The sequence below is a fragment of the Rhinoraja longicauda genome, chromosome 15, assembly GCF_053455715.1.
Source record: "Rhinoraja longicauda isolate Sanriku21f chromosome 15, sRhiLon1.1, whole genome shotgun sequence".
Lineage (NCBI taxonomy): Eukaryota > Metazoa > Chordata > Chondrichthyes > Rajiformes > Arhynchobatidae > Rhinoraja > Rhinoraja longicauda.
Window position 1 is genome coordinate 35487646 of NC_135967.1, and position 21710 is coordinate 35509355.

The following is a 21710-nucleotide window of genomic DNA, read 5'->3' on the forward strand; positions in this document are numbered from 1 at the left end:
TAAAATCCATTGGCACATTTTTTTCCGGTATCTTGTGACAGTCTTAGTGCCACAATTACTCTCTATTACTCGGTACGGAACATTCTGATAATATAGCAATTTACTGTGTGAATACAAGCTTTTCTCCTAGTTTACTAGTCCAAATCAAAAACATTAAATTAAATTTAATTAAATTAAAAGGAATTTCACATGGAATAAAGTAATTTAACCAATGGCAGTTGACAGAAATGTAGTATTGACAGACTTTAATTCTTTAGCTGAACTTCAGTATATTTCCAGCATTGTCTTTCTCTCGTAAATTATTCTGAGAGAATAGAACAATTGTAATTTAAGTCCATACTTTGTTGCTGTATTTTACAAAAAAGTGACCACGTTTCCATTTGTCATTTGTGTTTCAGCATGTAGTGAGCAAGATTCTGAACCAGGTGCTCGCCTAACATGCCGAATCCTCCTCCATTTGTTTAGGACACCACAACTAAACCCTTGTCACCAAGACAGCAGTAAGTGATGCATTTATACAGTGAAAATGCCTGAGACATTGTTTCTGTTACGTTTCGTAAGAACAGATTAATATATTCTATCCACAAAGATTTTCATCCAAAATGATCCATTTGAACACTTATTTCATGTGGACGGTTCAAAACACTTTTTTGGTTTAGAAGGAGCTGTTCAATGCTAAGTAAACAACTTGTAAGCACTAAATGAGGGAACAAACATTTGGGAGAGGCAATCTACATATTTTATTTTAATCGTTTCACTTTTATCCTTTAACTTTGTAAACTGGAGCAATCAGTTTTGTATCTGTGATAGCTGTTTGTAAATATTGGACAGTGCCAGTGAATACCTGATTCCTGTAGGTAGGTGAACGTTAGATGTGGTTATCACATGGGGAGGCCATCTCAATATACATATTGAATTTGGATTAGACTGTTGAAATTAAAATTTGTACTGACATTAGATCTTTGTACCAAATTCTTTAATTATCAGTGGGATGTTCAAACTGGGTAAGTAGGAAGATAGACACAAAATGCTAGAGTAACTCGGAGGGTTAGGCAGCATCTCAGAAGAAAAAGAATAGGTGACATTTCGGGTCAGAACCTTTCTTCGGACTCCAGCATTTTGATGTTCAAACTGATGTTTAAACAACTGGTAGGTTCCTTTCAACATTCTTCAGGGTGCTGGCTTTCTGGTCCCTGAGCAGTACTGGCCTTTCCAACTGCAAGTGTTTGACGATTGAGACTATTCAGAAGAGGAGTCAATGAGACACCATCCTGGCTTAATAACTGGAAGAAACTGTGGGGCATCTATTGAAGTAAATAGTCATTTTGGCTTGCAGGATGTGAGAGTTCATTGACAAAACAACCCAGTCTTCAACATTGAATTTCCAATCTAAGCCAGTAGGGAAGGGTGGTGAAATAACTGGTTGAAAAGCAAAATTGTAGTTATTGGAAATGTTACCTTACCTTACTGCCCATTATGCCTCCTGGCATGTAGGGCAACAACAAAGGTTCTCCACTCCTGTCTGTTCTGGGCTAGTTTCTGGACACTACCCCAGGTCAATTCCATAGTTTTCATTTCCTCCTCTACAGTTTGACGCCATGTGGTTTTGGATCTCCCTCTTTTCCTTTTCCCTTCTGATGTCCAGTGCAGGGCTATTCTTGGGATGCTGTCTGGTTCTCTTCTCAGTATATGGCCAATCCAGTTCCACCGCTTTCTCATGATGATGGTATCCATACTCTCTTGCTGGCATTGAGCAAGGAGATTTTGGTTGGATATGGTGTTTGGCCAAAATATTCTAAGGATTCTTCTCAGGTTGTTAGTATGGAACACTGACAGCTGGTTGATGTCACTCTCTGTCATTCTCCAGCATTCCCAGCCATATAAGAGGGTGGAGAGGACACAGCTCCCGTATATCTTCAGCTTGGTCTTGGTGCTGTATTGCTGGGACCTCCATACATTGTTTAGCATTCTGAAAACATTCCTAGCCTTGTTCAGCCGGTTCTTAATGTCATTTTGTGCTCCGCCATCGTATCTGACTTTACTACCAAGATAAATAAACTCCTCAGTTATGGGAAGGTCATTTCCATTCACTTGGATTGGTAAGGGGTTTTGGATGTTTAGTGTCATTAATTCAGATTTTTTCTGGTTTATCTTCAAGCCACTTTGTTGTGCAAAGTCACTAAGACGGGATGTTTTTTTCCTGCATGTGTTTATGAGTGTGGGAGACCAGAGCTATGTCATTAGCAAAATCAAGATCTTCAAATGTTGAGAAGAGGGTCCATCGTATGCCTCTTGCTTGTTCTTCGGTTGTCTGACGCATCACCCAGTCAATAACAATATTGAAGAGTAGCGCTGACATCACACACCCGTGTCGAACTCCTGTCTTCACCTGGAAGTATGGTTACTGTTCCCTACTCTGCAAGAGAAGTTGGCGTTGTCGTTGGCGTGGAAATGTGACATAATACAAAATCCTAGAGATTCGGTTCAGGAGTATCTATGACAATGGGATGGTTTAAATTTCAGGCCAGCGACCCTTCATCAGAAATTCTGGTTAAGTCTGCTTTTTTTTTTACTCCAGTCAAGCTGGGTTTTTTTGGTCTTAAAACTAAAGTGAAAATTATTTTGGTCATCCAAAGATCGGTACTGAATATAATCGCTATACACATGAAGTAAATCTGAAGTGTTTGCAAAGAGAAATGGAGGCCAGAGGGAAATCACTGTCTAAGTAAACACGGCAAATAGCTGAGGTAACTTCCCCAGTAGGTGAGGTGCTGATCTAATCTAATTTAATGGGACATGCAAGAATGAAACCAAGGTTTGTTGTACTGCAAAAATCTTGAAAGGCTACAAGCAACGTAACAAATTAAATCCAATGAGTAGCTGACATTGCAGCAAAAAGCATGCCTCAAAAAATATGCGTCCGTCCCCAATCTAGCACTCTGTGACCATCAGATTCCCACTGTGTTTATCAAATACTTGACTGAAGATTTCAATGTGGTCTTTGCTACTCCCAGAAAGTGACCCCAGGCAAATTCCAGTTTACAGTTGATAGAAGACACACGGAACAAAGGGCAAGTGTAAAAATAGTATACTCGGATTTAAACCCAGGTTTGAGCATAGAACAGCTTGGTCTGATGATCAAAATAAATTAATGTGCAGTTCAGATACACCAATTTAACCTAGCTTTTTGCAGACTGTCAATGGCACCTGACCATCAATAGATGCTAGGACTGGAAGATTCCACTGGGACACTGAGCTTTATGAAAAGCTCAGCATTACAGGTCAAGCCCCTGCTGAATTGACAGGAAGCCTGTTGAAAAAGTGACAAACGGCGCACCCTTGCACTGACATACTCTGCAATGTCATAATGGTGGTATGTCATTACTGGAGCTATTGGTGCATATTGGTATTCTTTTGAAGGATTTGAGTGATGAGAGCAGAGCAGAGCAAGTAAGATTATCACTGCAACAATAGTTGAAATCCTTCCAGCTCTTAAAACACACTGATGGAGCGTTCTTTATTCCCCAGATAAACCAACAGTGGGGATTCGTTCATCATGCGACAGACATCTACTGGCAGCATCACAGAACAGCATTGTGGTTGGAGCAGTGTTTGCTGTCCTCAAAGCTATCTTCATGTTGGGTATGTATAGAGTATATTTTCTGCAGATTACATGTTACAGCAAGAAGGGCTTCTCTTTTTTGGGTGTTTTCTCGCACTCAAGTTTTATAAATCTCATTTTATAAATAATTCTCTTTTGGTGCACTGATTAATTTATTTTATTCTGGACTGAAATATGATGAACAGACTTGTATGCATTGATGCTCATTTTTCAACATGTTTCAACAAATTAAAAACTGTATTGGTGGGATGGTTATCATTTTTGCAGAATGAGGAAACATTGTGAAAAACATTTGCTTGAAATATACTCAGATTTTACTTATACCTTAGAATGAAGCAAACAGCTTTTCAGAAAATAATATTTAAGAACATTTTCTGCCCTATTATTTCAATGATTTTACTCTAGGTTACCTTTTGTATACAAAACAACACCTGTAGAGCAGGATCTTGAAAACTGTCACCAGTGTTCTTAAAGTAAGAAAGGAAAGGCTGATGATGGTGAAAAAAGTGAGCAGTGGCTTTTTAATGTAACCATCTGCCGAGAGAGAATCCTTTGGCTAATTAAATAACGATCATATTAAATGTGTTTTTGGATGATAATGTAGGAGACTTCCCAATGCAAAATCTTCCTCTTGTCATTTCAGGTGATGCTGAATTGAAAGGGTCTGGATTCTCACATTCTGGTGGGATGGAGGAGCTCCCCGAGGATGATATAGGAGTGAAAAAATCTGGTAGTCGGGCTGTTTCTATCGAAACAGCCAGTTTAGATGCTTATGCTAAATATGTGTTAAAGAATATTTGTCAGCAGGTAAAGAAATATTAAAGGACAAGATATTAAAACTGGGAACAGCAGCTCTGCGTGTTCATTAAAATTAAGCTGCTTCGTTTTTATGCAAACATCTTTGGACAGAATTTTCTACATTTTTTGCCTAACTGCACTGATAATGTTTGAATAAGTTTGAATAAATTGAAGCATTTACATTTAGCTGTTGAAAATTACAGTAAATTTGGCACATTTCCATGAGTTATTTCACCAGATTTCTTCAGACAAAATGAGATATTGAATGAAAGAAGGTGGGTGACCAGGAACTTTGTCAAAGATAAAGCTATTAAGGAAGTGTAAGAAAATAACTGCAGATGCTGGTACAAATCAAAGGTATTTATTCACAAAATGCTGGAGTAACTCAGCCGGTCAGGCAGCATCTCGGGAGAGAAGGAATGGGTGACGTTTCGGGTCGAGACCCTTCTTCAGACTGATGTCAGGGGGGCGGGACAAAGGAAGGATATAGGTGGAGAGATCCTTTCTTTGTCCCGCCCCCCTGATATCAGTCTGAACAAGGGTCTCGACCCGAAATGTCACCCATTCCTTCTCTCCCGAGATGCTGCCTGACCTCCTGAGTTACTACAGCATTTTGTGAATAAATACCTTCAAGCTATTAAGGAAGACATTTTAATGAAATATTCATGATTGAAGATGAAATTTTAAGATGTCAGGCCTAAAACCTTGTTTAAGCTGCCAGTGATGGGATGAAGAAAGTAAATGATAATGAAAGGGCAGTATTGGTGGAATACAAATCTTAATCACTTGAGGCTGCAGCAGGTAAAAAGGGTAGGAAATGGTGAAGCAATGGAGTATTTAAATATATGATGTTGATCATAAAATTGAGATATTCTGGAACCGAGTGCATATAGTTAATTGAGGCAAAGAATTATTGTGTGACATGTCTGGTATATTGGGATACAAATGGTGGAATTATGGATGACCTCTGGTTAGGGAGGGTGAGAGTCAGGGGAGTTTGCTGGGATAACATTGGAGAGTAAGTTTGACAGTTTCAGCAGCAAGTGAGCTAAAGCGGTGATGGAATTAGGTGGTCATTATGATGGGAGAAGGTACAGGTCGGAAGCTATCTTTGAGTTAGACTGTGGAAACACCATTGTTCAGCCTTAGACATTGGTGAGCCAGGAAACTAAAATCAGAGGCTTATGGAAGTTTTTGTGGCAGGAGAAAGAGAGTTGGTTTTAGATTTCTAATGTTTAGTTGAAGGAAATATCAGTATAATCCGAAGAGGATGTTTGATAATTAGTCCGGGTGGATAGTTAGAGCCTATCTGTGCCTTGGCACTGTGATGCTCCAAGCATGTAGATGAGATATATAAGTGGCCAAAAGCTGGGTTGTTGGGTATACTGTTGACAATGGTTTGAAGTAAATAAAGGCATTTGCTGAAGATTATCTAGCTAAACACAAAGTGCTAGAAGAACTCAGCAGATCAGGTAGCATCTGTGGAGGGAATGGACCAGTATGTTTTTGGTTGGGAATCCTCTACAGCCTGAAGAAGGGTCCTGACTAGAAATATCACCTATCCATTTCCTCCACAGATGCTGCTTTACTCGCTAATTTCCTCCAGCATTTTTATGTTTTGCTCAAGATTCCAGTATCTGTAGTTCCCTGTGTTTCCATTATTTTGCTAAACTTGGATGTGTGAGAGTGGAATATGTGTGGAGAGTCTGGAGGAAGTGATGGCAGAGAATGTTGCAAGAGAGGCAACTAATTTGGTTGTGAATAGGAGGGATAGTGCACCAGAGAGGAAGGATGAGAGGGGATCTTATCGAAACATAAAAGATTATTAAGGGGTTGGACATGTTAGAGGCAGGAAACATGTTCCCAATGTTGGGGGAGTCCAGAACCAGGGGCCACAGTTTAAGAATAAGGGGTAGGTCATTTAGAACGGAGATGAGGAAAATCTTTTTCAGTCAGAGAGTTGTAAATCTGTGGAATTCACTGCCTCAGAAGGCAGTGGAGGCAAATTCTCTGAATGCATTCAAGAGAGAGCTAGATAGAGCTCTTAAGGATACCGGAGTCAGGGGGTATGGGGAGAAGGCAGGAACGAGGTACTGATTGAGAATGATCAGCCGTGATCACATTGAATGGTGGTGCTAGCTCGAAGGGCCGAATGGCCTACTCCTGCACCTATTGTCTATTGTCTATTGAGAGGGGGAGAGAAGAAGGAAGATTCTGAGCAATTGGGTTATATAAACAGTCAATCCCAATATATGATCAGAATATATTCTATTTTATGTCATAGATTAACATATGACACACATGTGATTAACAAGGATAGATTCTTGAATAGTATGGGTGTCAGGGGTTCTGGGGTGAAGGCAGGAGAATGGAAAGATAGATCAGTCATGATTGAATGGTAGAGTAGACTTTATGGACCAAATGGGCTAATTCTGCTACTAGAACTTATGAACATTCCTAAATCCAACACAGTACTCATTGTGCAAAATAAAGCTCCACATGACAAGCTGGGTATGTGGTGAAGTTTTTTCTTTAATATGGAAATGACCACAGCTAATAACAACAGATAGAAGGAAGTCAGTAACGAAAAAAGTACATAAAATCCATTTTCCCCCATCCTATGGGTAGATTGTGAAAAATACTACCATTTGAGAAAATGTAATAAATATGATGGGTAATTTTAAGTAGAAGCCAATTTGGTACATGAGGGAGGTAGTTTCTTTGTTCAACGTTAAGTTTTGATGGAGAACTGTTCTGTGAAGCATCTTGGGATGTTTCATTGCATTAAGGCTGCTGTGTCAATATAAATTGTTGCTGTGATCTTAACATAAAACCTGTTAACTGAAAGAGACACAACCTGAATCATTGTACAATACATATTTGTATAAAGCATTATGTTTCTTCATAGGAGTGGGTGGGAGAGCGCTGCCTAAAGAGTTTGTGTGAGGATAGCAGTGCTTTGCAGGATCCAGTTCTAACAAATAAGCAGGCTCAGCGACTCTTGCAGTTGATATGCTATCCACATCGGCAACTGGACAGTGAGGAAGGAGACAACCCACAACGTCAGAGAATCAAACGGATCTTGCAGGTGAGAAAAGATGCAAATTCTTTACAAAGAATTACATGCCACAAATAAGTAGAATAAGCAATAGGAAGCTGTGTTCTAGTTTAGTTGGCATCTGTAGTAGCACAATGGTGTACATAGTTTTTCAAATAGTTGTACCAATGACAGCTTTGTTTAATGCTGATAAGATGATAATAGTAAAATGAATAAAAGTGTTAATGTAGGTCAAAAGATGAACCAGATGGAAGAACATAACTTTCCCACATCTATCCCAAGAACATTCTCTACTTGTACTTCAAGATCATGTGTTTCTTAATCTTGAATAGTTGTTCAGTTTTCTATTTATTTTAGAATCTTGATCAGTGGACAATGAGACAGTCATCGCTGGAGCTGCAGCTTATGATTAAACAGAGTGTCACCAGTGTAAGTAAAGACATTATAATTTGAACTCCCTTCCGGATCTGTATATGCCTGCTGAAATCAATGACAATAACCGAGAGAGGGTTTGTGTGTGTGTATGTGTCTGTTAGTAAACAAAGTGATGCGATTATTCTTCCTTCGAGATAGATCTAGAAGTGCTTATCTCTAATTTTGGCCCATCAGCCCCTGGTAAGAGTGCATGGGAAAACATAACACTGAGTGGCAATTCTGCTGCCAAATAATTATTCGAAAGCAAAGCCCAAGACATACAAAGACAAGAAACTTTGGTATTACATACAAGTAAAAAAAGTACAATATAATATAAGAGAATTACATTCCTTGAGTTGTGTGAGATACAGTTAAGATTCAATTCAATGATACTTTAATGTCACATGTACTGAGGTACAGTGAAATTCTTTGTTTTGCATACAACCTAGTGTATAATAAAGTGTCATTCATTCAAAATCAGCTAGCAGACTTCACCTAGCCATGTTTATGGCACCCACAAAATTACAAAATCTTCATCAATCTTATCTTCTGCTCGCAGAAGAGAAATTTGGAATGCATTTGAAAGAGTTCTTTATTCAAATAGTAAGTAAGAAATAGGACAGTTTATCAATACTTTTGGTAATTCTACTGTGATATAGCTTATCACAAAATTCCTTTAGCATGGCTTCTCAACTTATGTGGTTCCAGACTGATTTTGTTTTACAATGTTTGACCTTGTTTGGAGTTGGTGAGTCAACCTGACATCTAAGATGGACGCAATGTGCTGGAGTCATTCAGTGGGTCAAGCAGAATCACTGGAGAAAAAAAACATCTCACTATTGATTTCTATGAATGCATCCAACCAAGCCTGTTTCCCCATGAAGCTGCAAAGAGAGATTATGATAGGCTTCAGCCAGCATGGATTTTACCTTGATCTGAATTTAAGACCTTAGGCTGTGCTCTAGCCTGCATTATCATCCCATTGAAGGGTCCCAGTTGCTGCTTAGTTCAAGATACAAAAATCTTATGTCTCCACTATAACTTTATACTCGGTGTAGGAGCCATTTGTGTTTATTAGCTGTCTTAGCATATCATATTATTTTGTATCTTGCTGTATTATTTTTGGATACTTGGGGGTTTGTCATGAGATGAATACATATATGGGTATAATGGACATAACGTACTGGGAGGAGCTAGAACTGGGTATTATCTGGGAATGCAGAGATGTGAGGCGCCAGACGCAGAGAAGCTATGGCGAGATGCAATGCTTACCAGATCTATGCCGGGAGAAATAAAAATCTGTTTGTATTATTACTTCAATAAACAACTAATTAAACTGAAACATTGTGAAGATCTCTCTGTTGTTGATTTGCGTCAAGATCTATCCATCCAGCCTCCGTGAAATGGTGGTAAGCAGAAAGGACTTTATTGTAAGGACTGATGTTGCCACTACACTTGGTGTATCCTAAAGTATGTTAAATAATAATTAAAAAACATGCATTACTGTTGTTTGGTCCTTTATTTCAGGAGATGAACTCCTTGTTAGAAAACATTGCTAAGGCCACTATTGAAGTATTCCAGAAATCAGCTGAAATGAACTCCTCAAATCTGAACAGTAATGGAACGGTGAATTCGGGGATACCTGTCTCTGGCACCAGCAACACAAATGGAAACACCAGCAAAATGAAACCACTGCTGAGGTGAGTTTGAAATCTACGTGAAAATGTGGGCACTAGAAATTTGAAACAAAGTGGGCAGTGGACTATCAATTCTGAAAATGAAAAAACAGTACATCAACATGAAAGATGGAATTTTCATCAGAACTTCAAATCTGTTGAAGAATTTACAACCCTCTTGCCATAACATTGAATTCCTCAATTTCAGATAACCAGTCTTCCCCAGTGTGTATCTGAACTAGCCAGTTCTGATCTGAGGGCATTACCCATAATGTGAACTCAGTTTTCTCTCAGCTGGATATTTTCAACATCCCCTCTTAATTGCAAAAAATTCCAATTGCTTATTAAAACATTCTCCTTCTATTACTTTCATCTTGTTCTATTTACTTCTTCTCCAGATAGATCAGCTGGACTTTATAGGCCTTCAACACCATGCACTTTCTGCTATCATTTGCTTTATTCTGTCTCTTGATCACTACCTTTTAATCGCCATTCCCTTTGTCTCTAAACCCCTCCCTTTTTGTGCAACTTAAAATGTGCTTGTTTTCTAGCTTAATAATTCTAATGAAAATTCTTCAACCTCAAGTTAACTCTCTCTTTCATCCTTAATATGCTGAAAGCTCGGCCTGGGTTTGATGCAATTGGCTAGCAGATTAATTAGCAACATAGAGAATCATGGCAAACATTACCTAACACTCTGACCTGGAATCAAACACCTAGTGGGGAATGAATGAACCTGATACTCTGATTATGTTATGACTTTTTTTACTATGCCAACTTTGGTGCAAAATTTCACTGATATAATATCCTGTTAAAGCAATTTGTGATACTGTATTATGTTAAAGATACAATGAGATTACAGAACGATTTATAGTCTCATTGTATTTCAGAGATATCTCGACTTAAAATTATTGTTCTAATGGAGGAGAGAGATTTAATGCTTGTTAATGCCTATTTTAGCTTGCCAGATGCTGTGATCAGCCAAATCCGTACTCCTTATGGCCAATAGGACTTGGTTTAATGCAAAGATGTTTTATCGTCAACATTGACAATAGCTTGGGCCATTGAGACCATATTTTTTGCATTGTACTTTCTTGCCTTTCCAATACACCTTCATTTTCTCAAACAGCTCATCAGAGCGGACAGGAGTTTGGCTGGTGGCACCGTTAATTGCAAAATTGCCAACATCTGTCCAAGGCCATGTGTTGAAAGCTGCTGGTGAGGAACTGGAGAAGGGACAACACCTTGGGTCGTCCTCACGAAAAGAACGGGATCGGCAAAAACAGAAGAGGCAAGTGTGTATTGTAGCTTTTTTATTGTGCAGTAGCAACAATGTATTGTTTTGGTACTTACAATTTTCCCCCATTGAAACTTATTCTGGTGTTGAGTCGCTATATGTTTCTGAGCATTAATGAGCCCTAGTCCATCCCATTTTACAGGCCTTCCCCAGGTTACAGCAGGGTTACATTCCAAAGAACTGTTCATAACAGAAGGTAGAGGTACTTTGTCCTCCAGGAATAGATAGTCTGAAGAAGTATTCCAATTCTCGTTTAGCCATTCTAATTAATCAAGTTAAGATTAATAAATTTAGCCTGAACCTATCTTGTGCTAATAATTATATTCTTTTAAAATATTTTCTGTACACAAGGTTTTAAATGCTATTGATGGTTTTAAGAAGGACACTGCTGGACATCACATCTCTAGATAGGATATAATATCACATGGACATCACATCTCTAGATAGGATTTGCAAAATGGACATAAATGTATTAACTAGTGTTAAGAAAAGTCACCTGCGGCACCGCAGCAACCAACAAATTAATCCTGCTGATATCCCAAACACAACTTGAGTTAACCTGTGCCTGGCGTGAAAGGGAGCCACAATAAGAAATAAGACTGTCACTCAGACTATCGACTTGCTCATTTGTATCTGGATTGAACCCAAAACAATAATTAAATCTCTGTTCCTCAATTGTGGAGCTATAAGTTTTGCATGCATTCCAACAAGTATTGACCATCTCTAATTGCTCTTGATATTTGACACTGCCACCTTAATCTGCAAGTGTCTTATACTGCTCTTAAGTAGGGAATTTTGAGTTGTAGATCCAGCAAACGTGAATGCATGATGATTGTGTGTCTAAGCTGAGATAAAATGTGGCATCAGGAGGAACATATATGTGATGTTTCAATAGACCTGATCTGGTCCAGATGATTGGTTTTAGAGAAGTCTTGATGAGGAACTGACCTTTGGATTCAGTGTGCTAAATAACATATCATGATAGACTAAGTTAATGCCCAACACTACTATTTCCTCCACAAAGGCCCCCTTCCCCACAGATATTCATCCTTCCTAGTTTGGAATGACTTTGACAGATGTTCACTTTTTTTCAGTGTTCCTTTTAGTGAAAAGAAGAGGTTAATCAGCATTGAACCAAGGATATTTTATCATCATGAATCAATTTGTACAATGGTGAATCAGCCCTTCACCTACCGATCTTTTAGTTTAGCATTGCTTAGTTTGTAGTATGATGTACATCCAAAGATCCCCTTCCAATGTTACATTGAATACCAGGCATCTGTAGTTCTTTGTTTCTACATTTAGTATTTTAAGTACACGTAGTCAACATCAGAATGCATGCTTAAATGTTACCCCAATATTCTGCATCGTTTTTGCATTCCTAAACAGCATGAAAGAGATTTATTTGTGCTTTTACAATAACTCTCACTGAGTTGAGCTCTCTCTAATATTCTACTGTCTCTTAACATTGGGAGTTCATGACTGTGCAATTGCCCAGTATTCCATTCACCCTGCATTCACCCTGTCACCTAATCACTATCACCTCACTTCCTTTCTCTTTATTTTCAAACAGTGGCTTTTTTTTAACAGTGCAAGCCTTAACTCTTCACATGTGAAATTATTTAGAAAAAATATCCACTGCGTGTCTGGGTTTTTTAAGATGGCCTGTAATTAGAAGAATCACCAGGGCTTAATTATTATGTTTAGTTTGATTAAATTAACCTGATTTCAGCAGTTTAAGACAACTTGTGGGCAATAATATATTTTGTCTAAATTTTGTTCCCAGTATGTCTTTGCTGAGTCAACAGCCATTTCTTTCTTTGGTTTTGACATGCCTTAAGGGGCAGGATGAACAAAGAGAAGGACTTCTCACCTCCCTTTACAGCCAGGTCCAACAGGTAATTAACCTTTAACATTATTTAGTTGTGAATCGGTAAATTTGTTTCAATATTTCGTGAAGTAATATAACTTGTGTCTATCAATTTTTCTATGACATAAATTTCATCCATATGATGTCAATATACAATTTTCAATACTTCCTCCTCCCTGAAAACTTAACTATCAATTTAAGCAGACAGCAGAATTTTGATTTAATATTTCATTTGTCATTACTCAGAATTATAAACATCCCAATATCATTAAATCATTTTCTCTAGCCCTGAACTGGAATGTGCTCTTAGGTTTCTGGAAGCATGAGTGCTACCCACTACTATCCTGATACCTGATGAGCCCTGAGCAAGTTGGTTAAGGATTTTTTTTTACCCTTAAAACCATTTTTCAGTGATCTTGAAAAAAAAAATTGGTCATAGAAATATATGGCTTGGAAACAGGCCATTCGGCCCAATTTGTCCATCCTGACTCCCAGCCAACCTTGTCCCGCTTGCCTGTGCCTGACCCGTATCCATCCAAACCTTTTTTCTCCATGTGTTCATCCAAGTGTCTTTTAAATGTTGGCATTGTACCCGCCTCTGGCAACTTATTCCACATACCCACCACCCTCTGTGAGTTGCTTCTCGGATCCCTTTTAAATCTTTACCCTCGATCGTTAAACCCACACCGTCAAGTTTTAAATTCCTCAATCTTTGTGAAAAGACTCTGGCTTTTCGCCTTATCTATGCCCCTCAAGGTTCAATAAACGCCTATAAGGTCACCCCACAGCCTTCAACTCCAGGGGGAAAAAAAAAGACGACCTATTCTCAGAATTCGAACTGTCTAGATCCAGACCCAATAAAGATAAACATTATCTTTATCTTTATTCCACCCTTTCCGGTTTAATGACATCCTTCCTATAGCAGGGTGACCAGAGCTGTACATAGTACCAAGCATAGCCGTACAAATGCCTTGGAAAAACTGTAACATAATATTCCAACTTCTGTACACAATAAAACAATATCTACTTTTAATGGATTTTTGTTTTCGTGGAAGTATATTTAGATTGAAAAGGGCTATAAAACTACACACAGTCTGTTTTATATATATATGTATAATTGTAGGTCTCTGTGGCTTTGTAACATCTGCTGTACTGTCAGGATACTTCCCTTAATAGTTTTGTTTAGTCATTTTATTGTCATGCGTACTGAGGTACAGTGAAAAGCTTTTTGTTTGCATGTTATCCAATCAGTGAAAACATTTTCATTACAACAAGCCATTGATGGTGTGCAGATGAAGGGTATAAGTTTAGTGCAGTCATATTAAAGATAATTTTTATGAGGTAGACCGAAGGTCTGGGCTGCATCCTTGTGGAGTACCAGTGTTGAGGATTATGATAGTGGATGATTTGTCATCTATCCTCACTGATTGTAGTCAGGGTAGGAAAATAATTGCAGATGCTGGTACAAATCGAAGGTATCGCAAAATGCTGGAGTAACTCAGCTGGTCTGGCAGCATCGAGGAGAGAGGGAATGGGTGACGTTTCGGGTCGAGACCCTTCTTCAGACTGAAGATTGTAGTCAGGGTTTCAGTTGCAGAGGGGAGTGCTGTCTCAATGGGAAATAATTAATTCGGCTCCAAAGTCCAACTTTGATGAATACTAATTTTTTAGTGTTAAGTCTTAGAAAATAAGAAATGGAAACTTTAGAATACACGCAATGTAGTCTTGGGGATATTGTGGTGTTAAAAGAATGTTTTCTTAAAATAAACATATTATTTACATTGTTATGGTTATTCACGTTGTTGGTGATGGTATCCCTGTGCACATCTGTATGGTGTTGGAGAATATAGCTCCCTAAAGCTTGTTGCTGTGTTTTTAATACGTTGTAAAAGACCTGAAGTTGTAAAGGAATGAGGGGTACAAGGAACTTCAGATGCTGGTTTACAAAAAAAAGACAACGTTCTGGAGTAACTCAAGGGTCAACTCTGGAAAACATGGATACATGACAATAGACAATAGACAATAGGTGCAGGAGTAGGCCATTCAGCCCTTCGAGCCAGCACCACCATTCAATGCGATCATGGCTGATCACTCTCAATCAGTACCCCGTTCCTGCCTTCTCCCCATACCCCCTCACTCCGCTATCCTTAAGAGCTCTATCCAGCTCTCTCTTGAAAGCATCCAACGAACTGGCCTCCACTGCCTTCTGAGGCAGAATTCCACACCTTCACCACTCTCTGACTGAAAACTTGCAACAAAGGTGGGGTAGCACAAAGGTGGGGTAGCACAAAGCATTTTGGGTTTTAGGTTAGATACTTAAAATTGGCAAATTCGATGTTCATACCATCAGTTTATAAGCTACCCAAATGGAATATGAGGTGCTGTTCCTCCAGTTTGCGTGTGGCCTCAGGAGGAAGCCCAGGACAGAATGGTCAGCATTGCACTTGGTCCACCAAGGGCTACTGGATCTCCTGGTTGTGAACTATTTAAAATCCCCTTCCCATTTCCATACAGACCTTTCTGTCCTGGGCTGCCTCCATTGCCAGAGTGAGGCCACACACAAATTGAGGAATAGCGCTTTGTATTCCTCATGGGTAGCATCCAAGCTAAGTGTATGAACATTGAATTCTCCAATTTTACTTAACTAACCTACAAGCAACCCCCGTCTATCGATTTATTTATTTAATTATTATTCTCCTTCCCCCTCTTTCCTGTGCCTCACCTGGATTCACACCCACTCCCCCTGCCCCCTTCCACCTATATTCATTTTTCTGGCCTCAATTCTCACCTCTTCTATACTTATCTGTCTATCCTTTGCTACCCATTTTTATCTTTTCATCTCTGGCCTTTGGCCAACCATCTGCCTATTAATGATTTTCCTTACCTATATCTACCTATCAGTCGCCAGGCTTTGTGCTACCCCACCTTTGTTGCAAGTTTCTCTCCCAACCCTCACCACAATCATCTTGGCCATGGGTGCTGTCTGTGTGGAATTTGCACTTTTTCCCTGTGACTGAGTGAGTTTCCTCCAGGTGCCCCGGGCTTCCCATTGAATATGGGTGACTGACGGTCAGCGTGGATTTGCGGGACAAAAAGGCCTATTTCTACACTGTATTTTTCACTTCAATCAATCAAATCAGTCAAAAGAAGAGTCCCAATTCAATGCCACATCCATGTTCTTCACAGATGCTACATGACCTGCTGAGTTGCTCCAGCACATTATCTTTTTTTGAAAATGAATGTGTAATTCTTGGTGATCTTCTTCAAGCATTCCCTTTTTTGGAAACGTTGCCAAATTTTGAAAAGCATTAGATATCTCAACCATGTAGCCATTTTATATGCTTCAAACAATTGCCTGCAGAGGGCAAAACAGCAAAATGAAATGTTTTTTTCATGGTTTTGTTGTAATTGCTGAATGAAATGCTATTATTCCCTAATATTTTTTGTCAGCTCTGTTTTATTGACAAACACCAAATTAATTCAATAATTTGTGCTATTAACTCTATTTAGATTGTAACAAACTGGCGTGAAGATCAGTACCAAGATGACTGCAAAGCAAAACAGATGATGCATGAAGCCCTGAAACTCCGTTTAAATCTTGTAAGGACTGATTGTGCAGAAAAGAATTAAATGTATTTTATGTTGGGTGAAGGTCTTTCTTATTCGTTCATTTTCTTCCGAATGCACAATTGGCAATTGTTTCCATTAACAAAATTTTCTTTTTTTTTTTGTTTCGTCTAACCTTATTTGTAACATCATTTATGTAATTTACTGGAAAGGAAGAAATTAAATTGAAAAATACCCATTTTTTAATTTCTCTGTTCACCTGCCTATGAGCCAGGCAAACACAGGTGCAGTGTTCACAATATGTATGTGTTGATTATAATGATGGGCTAATATATTACTTAATATCTATAATTTTTGAGTTATCACTTCAGAGCCAAGATTATTTGTATTTTCTATCAAACATTGCTTTAAAACACGAGCCTTTAAGTTCAGCATTTTTGTTTATTTTTGAGAGGTAAAAAGGCTAAGAATTCCCAAACGAAAAATACAATTGCATTAAAAAATATATATGTGATGGGTTGTAAACAGTTGCCTCAAGTGGGCCATATAGATTTAAGAAAAAATCCTTAAGCCCAAGCATCCATCTCACAGTAAAAAATCCATTCAAAAACCCTAATATGTCAGCTGCATTGATTCAAGATCTTCACCTGAACGCTTCACCTCTTGGGTAGTTATATTGTATAATTTATTATGTGCAATTATAATAGGCAAATTCAGTTCTTGGGGCATCACTGGAATCTAAATTATTGACCATTGATAATTTAAATACAGACATTTTAACAAGTCAGGGGTACAGTAGTTCAATGGCTTAGTTACTGAAGCAGAGGTCTGGGCCATTGATACAGAAGCACCATTTGTAGAAGGGGAGAGAAGAGTTGTTATTCAATACAATTTCCTCACTCTTCAGTCTTAAAACTACTTTCCAGTTCCTAATTGGGGTTAAACAGCGAGGAGGTGTGTTCTTATCAAACTTGTCCATGCCAACCAAGAACACCAAGTTAGTGACATATGCCTGTATTTGGTTCATATCCCTCTAAACCTTTCCTCTCCATGTACCTGTTCAAATATCGTTTATATGTTGTTATACATGCACCAACTACTTACTCTGGCAGCACGTTCTGTATATCCAGCCCCTACTGTGTGAAGATGTTGCTCCTCAGGTTCCTATTAAAGCTTTAATTCAGGTCAGCGTGACAAGAGATGCCAACCCCAACCTATTTACCTGTGACGATACTTCCAGGGAACTATGTATTCACACCTAGATTCCTCTGCTCTACAAAAGTCGATGAAACCATCCTATTTTAGTATCATCGTCAAACCTTCTAGTCGTGTTTTGTATCTTTGTGTCCAATTCGTTGAGATAGATGACAAATAGCAACAATGGGCCCAGCACCAACCCCTAAGACACGCCACTTGTCACAAGCCTCCAGTCCAAAAAGCAACCTTCCACCATCAACCTCTGCATCCCACTGTTTAGCCAATTCCATATCAGGTCAGCTAGCTCTCCTTGGATCCCATAGAATCTTGCCTTCCAAGGCAACCTACCATGTGGAAACTTATCAAAAGCCTAGCTGAAGTCCACACAGTCTACTTCTGCAGCCCTGGCCTGGTCATTGATCTGAAACAGTAACTGTGTTGTCCTTTTCTTCATGTTATCTATTTTTTATTTCTGACTCTTATAATTAGATTTGAGTGCAGACAGTTTTATCAAAAGTGGAAAATTACACCTTTTTTTCCTGCTTTGGATTTTTGCCTCAGGTAGGTGGGATGTTCGACACTGTCCAGCGTAGTACGCAGGGGACCACCGAGTGGGCTGTCCTTCTCTTGGATATAATCAGCAGTGGAACAGTTGACATGCAGTCAAACAAGTATGTATTTTAATTACTTTTGTTGTATGAAGTGTTGATATTTTCTTGTGAACACAGCCCAATGTGATTGTGTATGGATCATGTATGGGTTTGTCATGCAGTGATTAAATGTGTAACTGACATGAGGACAGAATTAATCTCAAAGTTAGATGGTTAGTTTACTTTTCCAGGGCGGATATCTTTAACTATCTTGACTCATGGTGTAGTTTAAACATTCGACAAGCTGATGGATTTTATCATTTCAAAAAATCATCTGTTGCAGTTTGGCAATTTAAGTTTAATATCAAGTATTTAATTCTTAACTAAAATAATAATTTTATTTGTAATCAGTAGCTACAGTGGATTACTGCTTTGTTTATTTTATTGAATTGTGGTCTATTATAATTTAGAATATGATTTAATTTTCAGAGTTAAAACAAATAGTGCTACCACTCTGGAGGTGCAAGTGTACCCTGTTTCTAACTATTTGCTTGCAGCAATGAAACGGTTTTACCTTGAACCTGTTTCTGCAGTGAAAAATACTTTTATTGTAGCAGAATATTGCTGGAATCTTATTTTCATTAGTATGCTATGAATTCTTGAACAACAAGATAGAAAAGGCAAAACAAAATCTGGTGTCGTGGCAAGATATTTGTAGTGTTTCTAGATTATGTCAAGATTTTTCTCATGGCAATATATGGGCCTGATAGAGGCTTTCCCAGCTAAATAGACAATAGACAATAGACAATGGGTGCAGGAGTAGGCCATTCAGCCCTTCGAGCCAGCACCGCCATTCAATGCCATCATGGCTGATCACTCTCAATCAGTACCCCGTTCCTGCCTTCTCCCCATACCCCCTCACTCCGCTATCCTTAAGAGCTCTATCCAGCTCTCTCTTGAAAGCATCCAACGAACTGGCCTCCACTGCCTTCTGAGGCAGAGAATTCCACACCTTCACCACTCTCTGACTGAAAAAGTTCTTCCTCATCTCCGTTCTAAATGGCCTACCCCTTATTCTTAAACTGTGGCCCCTTGTTCTGGACTCCCCCAACATTGGGAACATGTTTCCTGCCTCTAATGTGTCCAATCCCCTAATTATCTTATATGTTTCAATAAGATCCCCCCTCATCCTTCTAAATTCCAGTGTATACAAGCCCAATCGCTCCAGACTTTCAACATACGACAGTCCCGCCATTCCGGGAATTAACCTAGTGAACCTACGCTGCACTCCCTCCATAGCAAGAATATCCTTCCTCAAATTTGGAGACCAAAACTGCACACAGTACTCCAGGTGCGGTCTCACCAGGGCCCGGTACAACTGTAGAAGGACCTCTTTGCTCCTATACTCAACTCCTCTTGTTATGAAGGCCAACATTCCATTGGCTTTCTTCACTGCCTGCTGTACCTGCATGCTTCCTTTCATTGACTGATGCACTAGGACACCCAGATCTCGTTGAACTCCCCCTCCTCCTAACTTGACACCATTCAGATAATAATCTGCCTTTCTATTCTTACTTCCAAAGTGAATAACCTCACACTTATCTACATTAAACTGCATCTGCCATGTATCCGCCCACTCACACAACCTGTTCAAGTCACCCTGCAGCCTTATTGCATCTTCCTCACAATTCACACTACCCCCCAGCTTAGTATCATCTGCAAATTTGCTAATGGTACTTTTAATCCCTTCGTCTAAGTCATTAATGTATATCGTAAATAGCTGGGGTCCCAGCACCGAACCTTGCGGTACCCCACTGGTCACTGCCTGCCATTCCGAAAGGGACCCATTTATCCCCACTCTTTGCTTTCTGTCTGTCAACCAATTTTCTATCCATGTCAGTACCCTACCCCCAATACCATGTGCCCTAATTTTGCCCACTAATCTCCTATGTGGGACCTTTCGAAGGCTTTCTGAAAGTCGAGGTACACCACATCCACTGACTCTCCCCTGTCAATTTTCCTAGTTACATCCTCAAAAAATTCCAGTAGATTTGTCAAGCATGATTTCCCCTTCGTAAATCCATGCTGACTCGGAATGATCCTGTTACTGCTATCCAAATGCTCAGCAATTTCGTCTTTTATAATTGACTCCAGCATCTTCCCCACCACTGATGTCAGACTAACTGGTCTATAATTACCCGTTTTCTCTCTCCCTCCTTTCTTAAAAAGTGGGATAACATTTGCTATCCTCCAATCCACAGGAACTGATCCTGAATCTATAGAACATTGAAAAATGATCTCCAATGCATCCACTATTTCGAGAGCCACCTCCTTAAGTACCCTGGGATGCAGACCATCAGGCCCTGGGGATTTATCAGCCTTCAGTCCCATCAGTCTACCCAAAACCATTTCCTGCCTAATGTGGATTTCCTTCAGTTCCTCCATCACCCTAGGTTCTCCGGCCCCTAGAACATTTGGGAGATTGTGTGTATCTTCCTCAGTGAAGACAGATCCAAAGTAACGGTTTAACTCGTCTGCCATTTCTTTGTTCCCCATAATAAATTCCCCTGCTTCTGTCTTCAAATGTGGAGCTAATTGAGATAAAAAGCTATCCAAGATCCAGCGAAGCTCTCATTAAAACTATGTAACTTTATCATCTGCACGATCACATTAGAGAAGCTGATGGACTTGCATCTCTAGTTTGCTATCCTGTAAATAGACAGAATAATACGTCAGTATTGGTACAGCCAATCTCAGAGTGTGGGTGAGGGGCACAGTGCTTGGTGGCAGCAATAGGGTAATAAGGTCATAAGTAATAGGAGCAGAATTAGGCCATTTGGCCCATCAAGTCTACTCTACCATTCAATCATGGCTGATCCATCTCTCCCTCCTAACCCCACTCTCCTGCCTTCTCCAAATATCTATCAATACAATTCTAAATTTGGTTTTGACTTAATTGAGAAGTCAGTGAATTAAATTTGCAGGTCACTCACATGGACTAGAGTGTGTACCATATTTATACATGTGACTAGTTATGAACTTAGTTGCAATTAGTTGGATGGAGAGGCTACAATTATTCCTGGCATTTTTAATTTCCGAGGTGAAAAAATGGCTAGGATTCTGAAGCCCTGTTGTCTGTGCAACCAACACTAACTGCTTCACGTGAGACCAACTAAAATATCTGTATTTTTCTGTGAAATACTTCTGAGAATAAAATTCTTCTTTTCTAGTGAGCTGTTCACTACAGTCCTGGATATGCTCAGTGTGCTGGTCAACGGGACTCTGGCAGCGGATATGTCAAGCATCTCACAGGGCAGCATGGAAGAGAACAAGAGAGCTTACATGAACCTCGTAAAGAAACTCAGGGTAATGTCTAGTTCTTGTGTGTTTTGGAACATCTTGATGAGATTCTTGACACAAGATTACCTGACAGTTGTTGATGTAGGAAGCCAGTCAACTTTTCCAGTCTCATTTCCAGTCATCACATCCAGCAGAATAATTAATTCCAAAACTCTTGCTCCAGTCTGTTTTTATCTGTTTCAGTTGTCCCTTTGTGCAATATACATCATTCTAAAATTCTGCTTTGCTGTGTTAGATCTGTAGTGTCGATCTGCTGTCATT

General features: G+C 39.3%; 1 protein-coding gene across 4 annotated transcripts in view; it reads left to right on the forward strand.

The window, feature by feature from the left end:
* med12 (mediator complex subunit 12) overlaps nucleotides 1-21710 on the forward strand; it is a 107811-nt gene that overhangs the window by 62973 nt on the left and 23128 nt on the right. For all 4 annotated transcript variants that reach the window (XM_078412488.1, XM_078412485.1, XM_078412489.1 and 1 more), the window contains 11 exons: nucleotides 399-500; nucleotides 3529-3642; nucleotides 4266-4429; nucleotides 7329-7508; nucleotides 7836-7907; nucleotides 9420-9592; nucleotides 10698-10859; nucleotides 12652-12763; nucleotides 16246-16335; nucleotides 18061-18170; nucleotides 21320-21455. In XM_078412488.1, coding sequence (XP_078268614.1) covers nucleotides 399-500; nucleotides 3529-3642; nucleotides 4266-4429; nucleotides 7329-7508; nucleotides 7836-7907; nucleotides 9420-9592; nucleotides 10698-10859; nucleotides 12652-12763; nucleotides 16246-16335; nucleotides 18061-18170; nucleotides 21320-21455 — 1415 coding nt within the window. The remainder of the gene's footprint in view (nucleotides 1-398; nucleotides 501-3528; nucleotides 3643-4265; nucleotides 4430-7328; nucleotides 7509-7835; nucleotides 7908-9419; nucleotides 9593-10697; nucleotides 10860-12651; nucleotides 12764-16245; nucleotides 16336-18060; nucleotides 18171-21319; nucleotides 21456-21710) is intronic.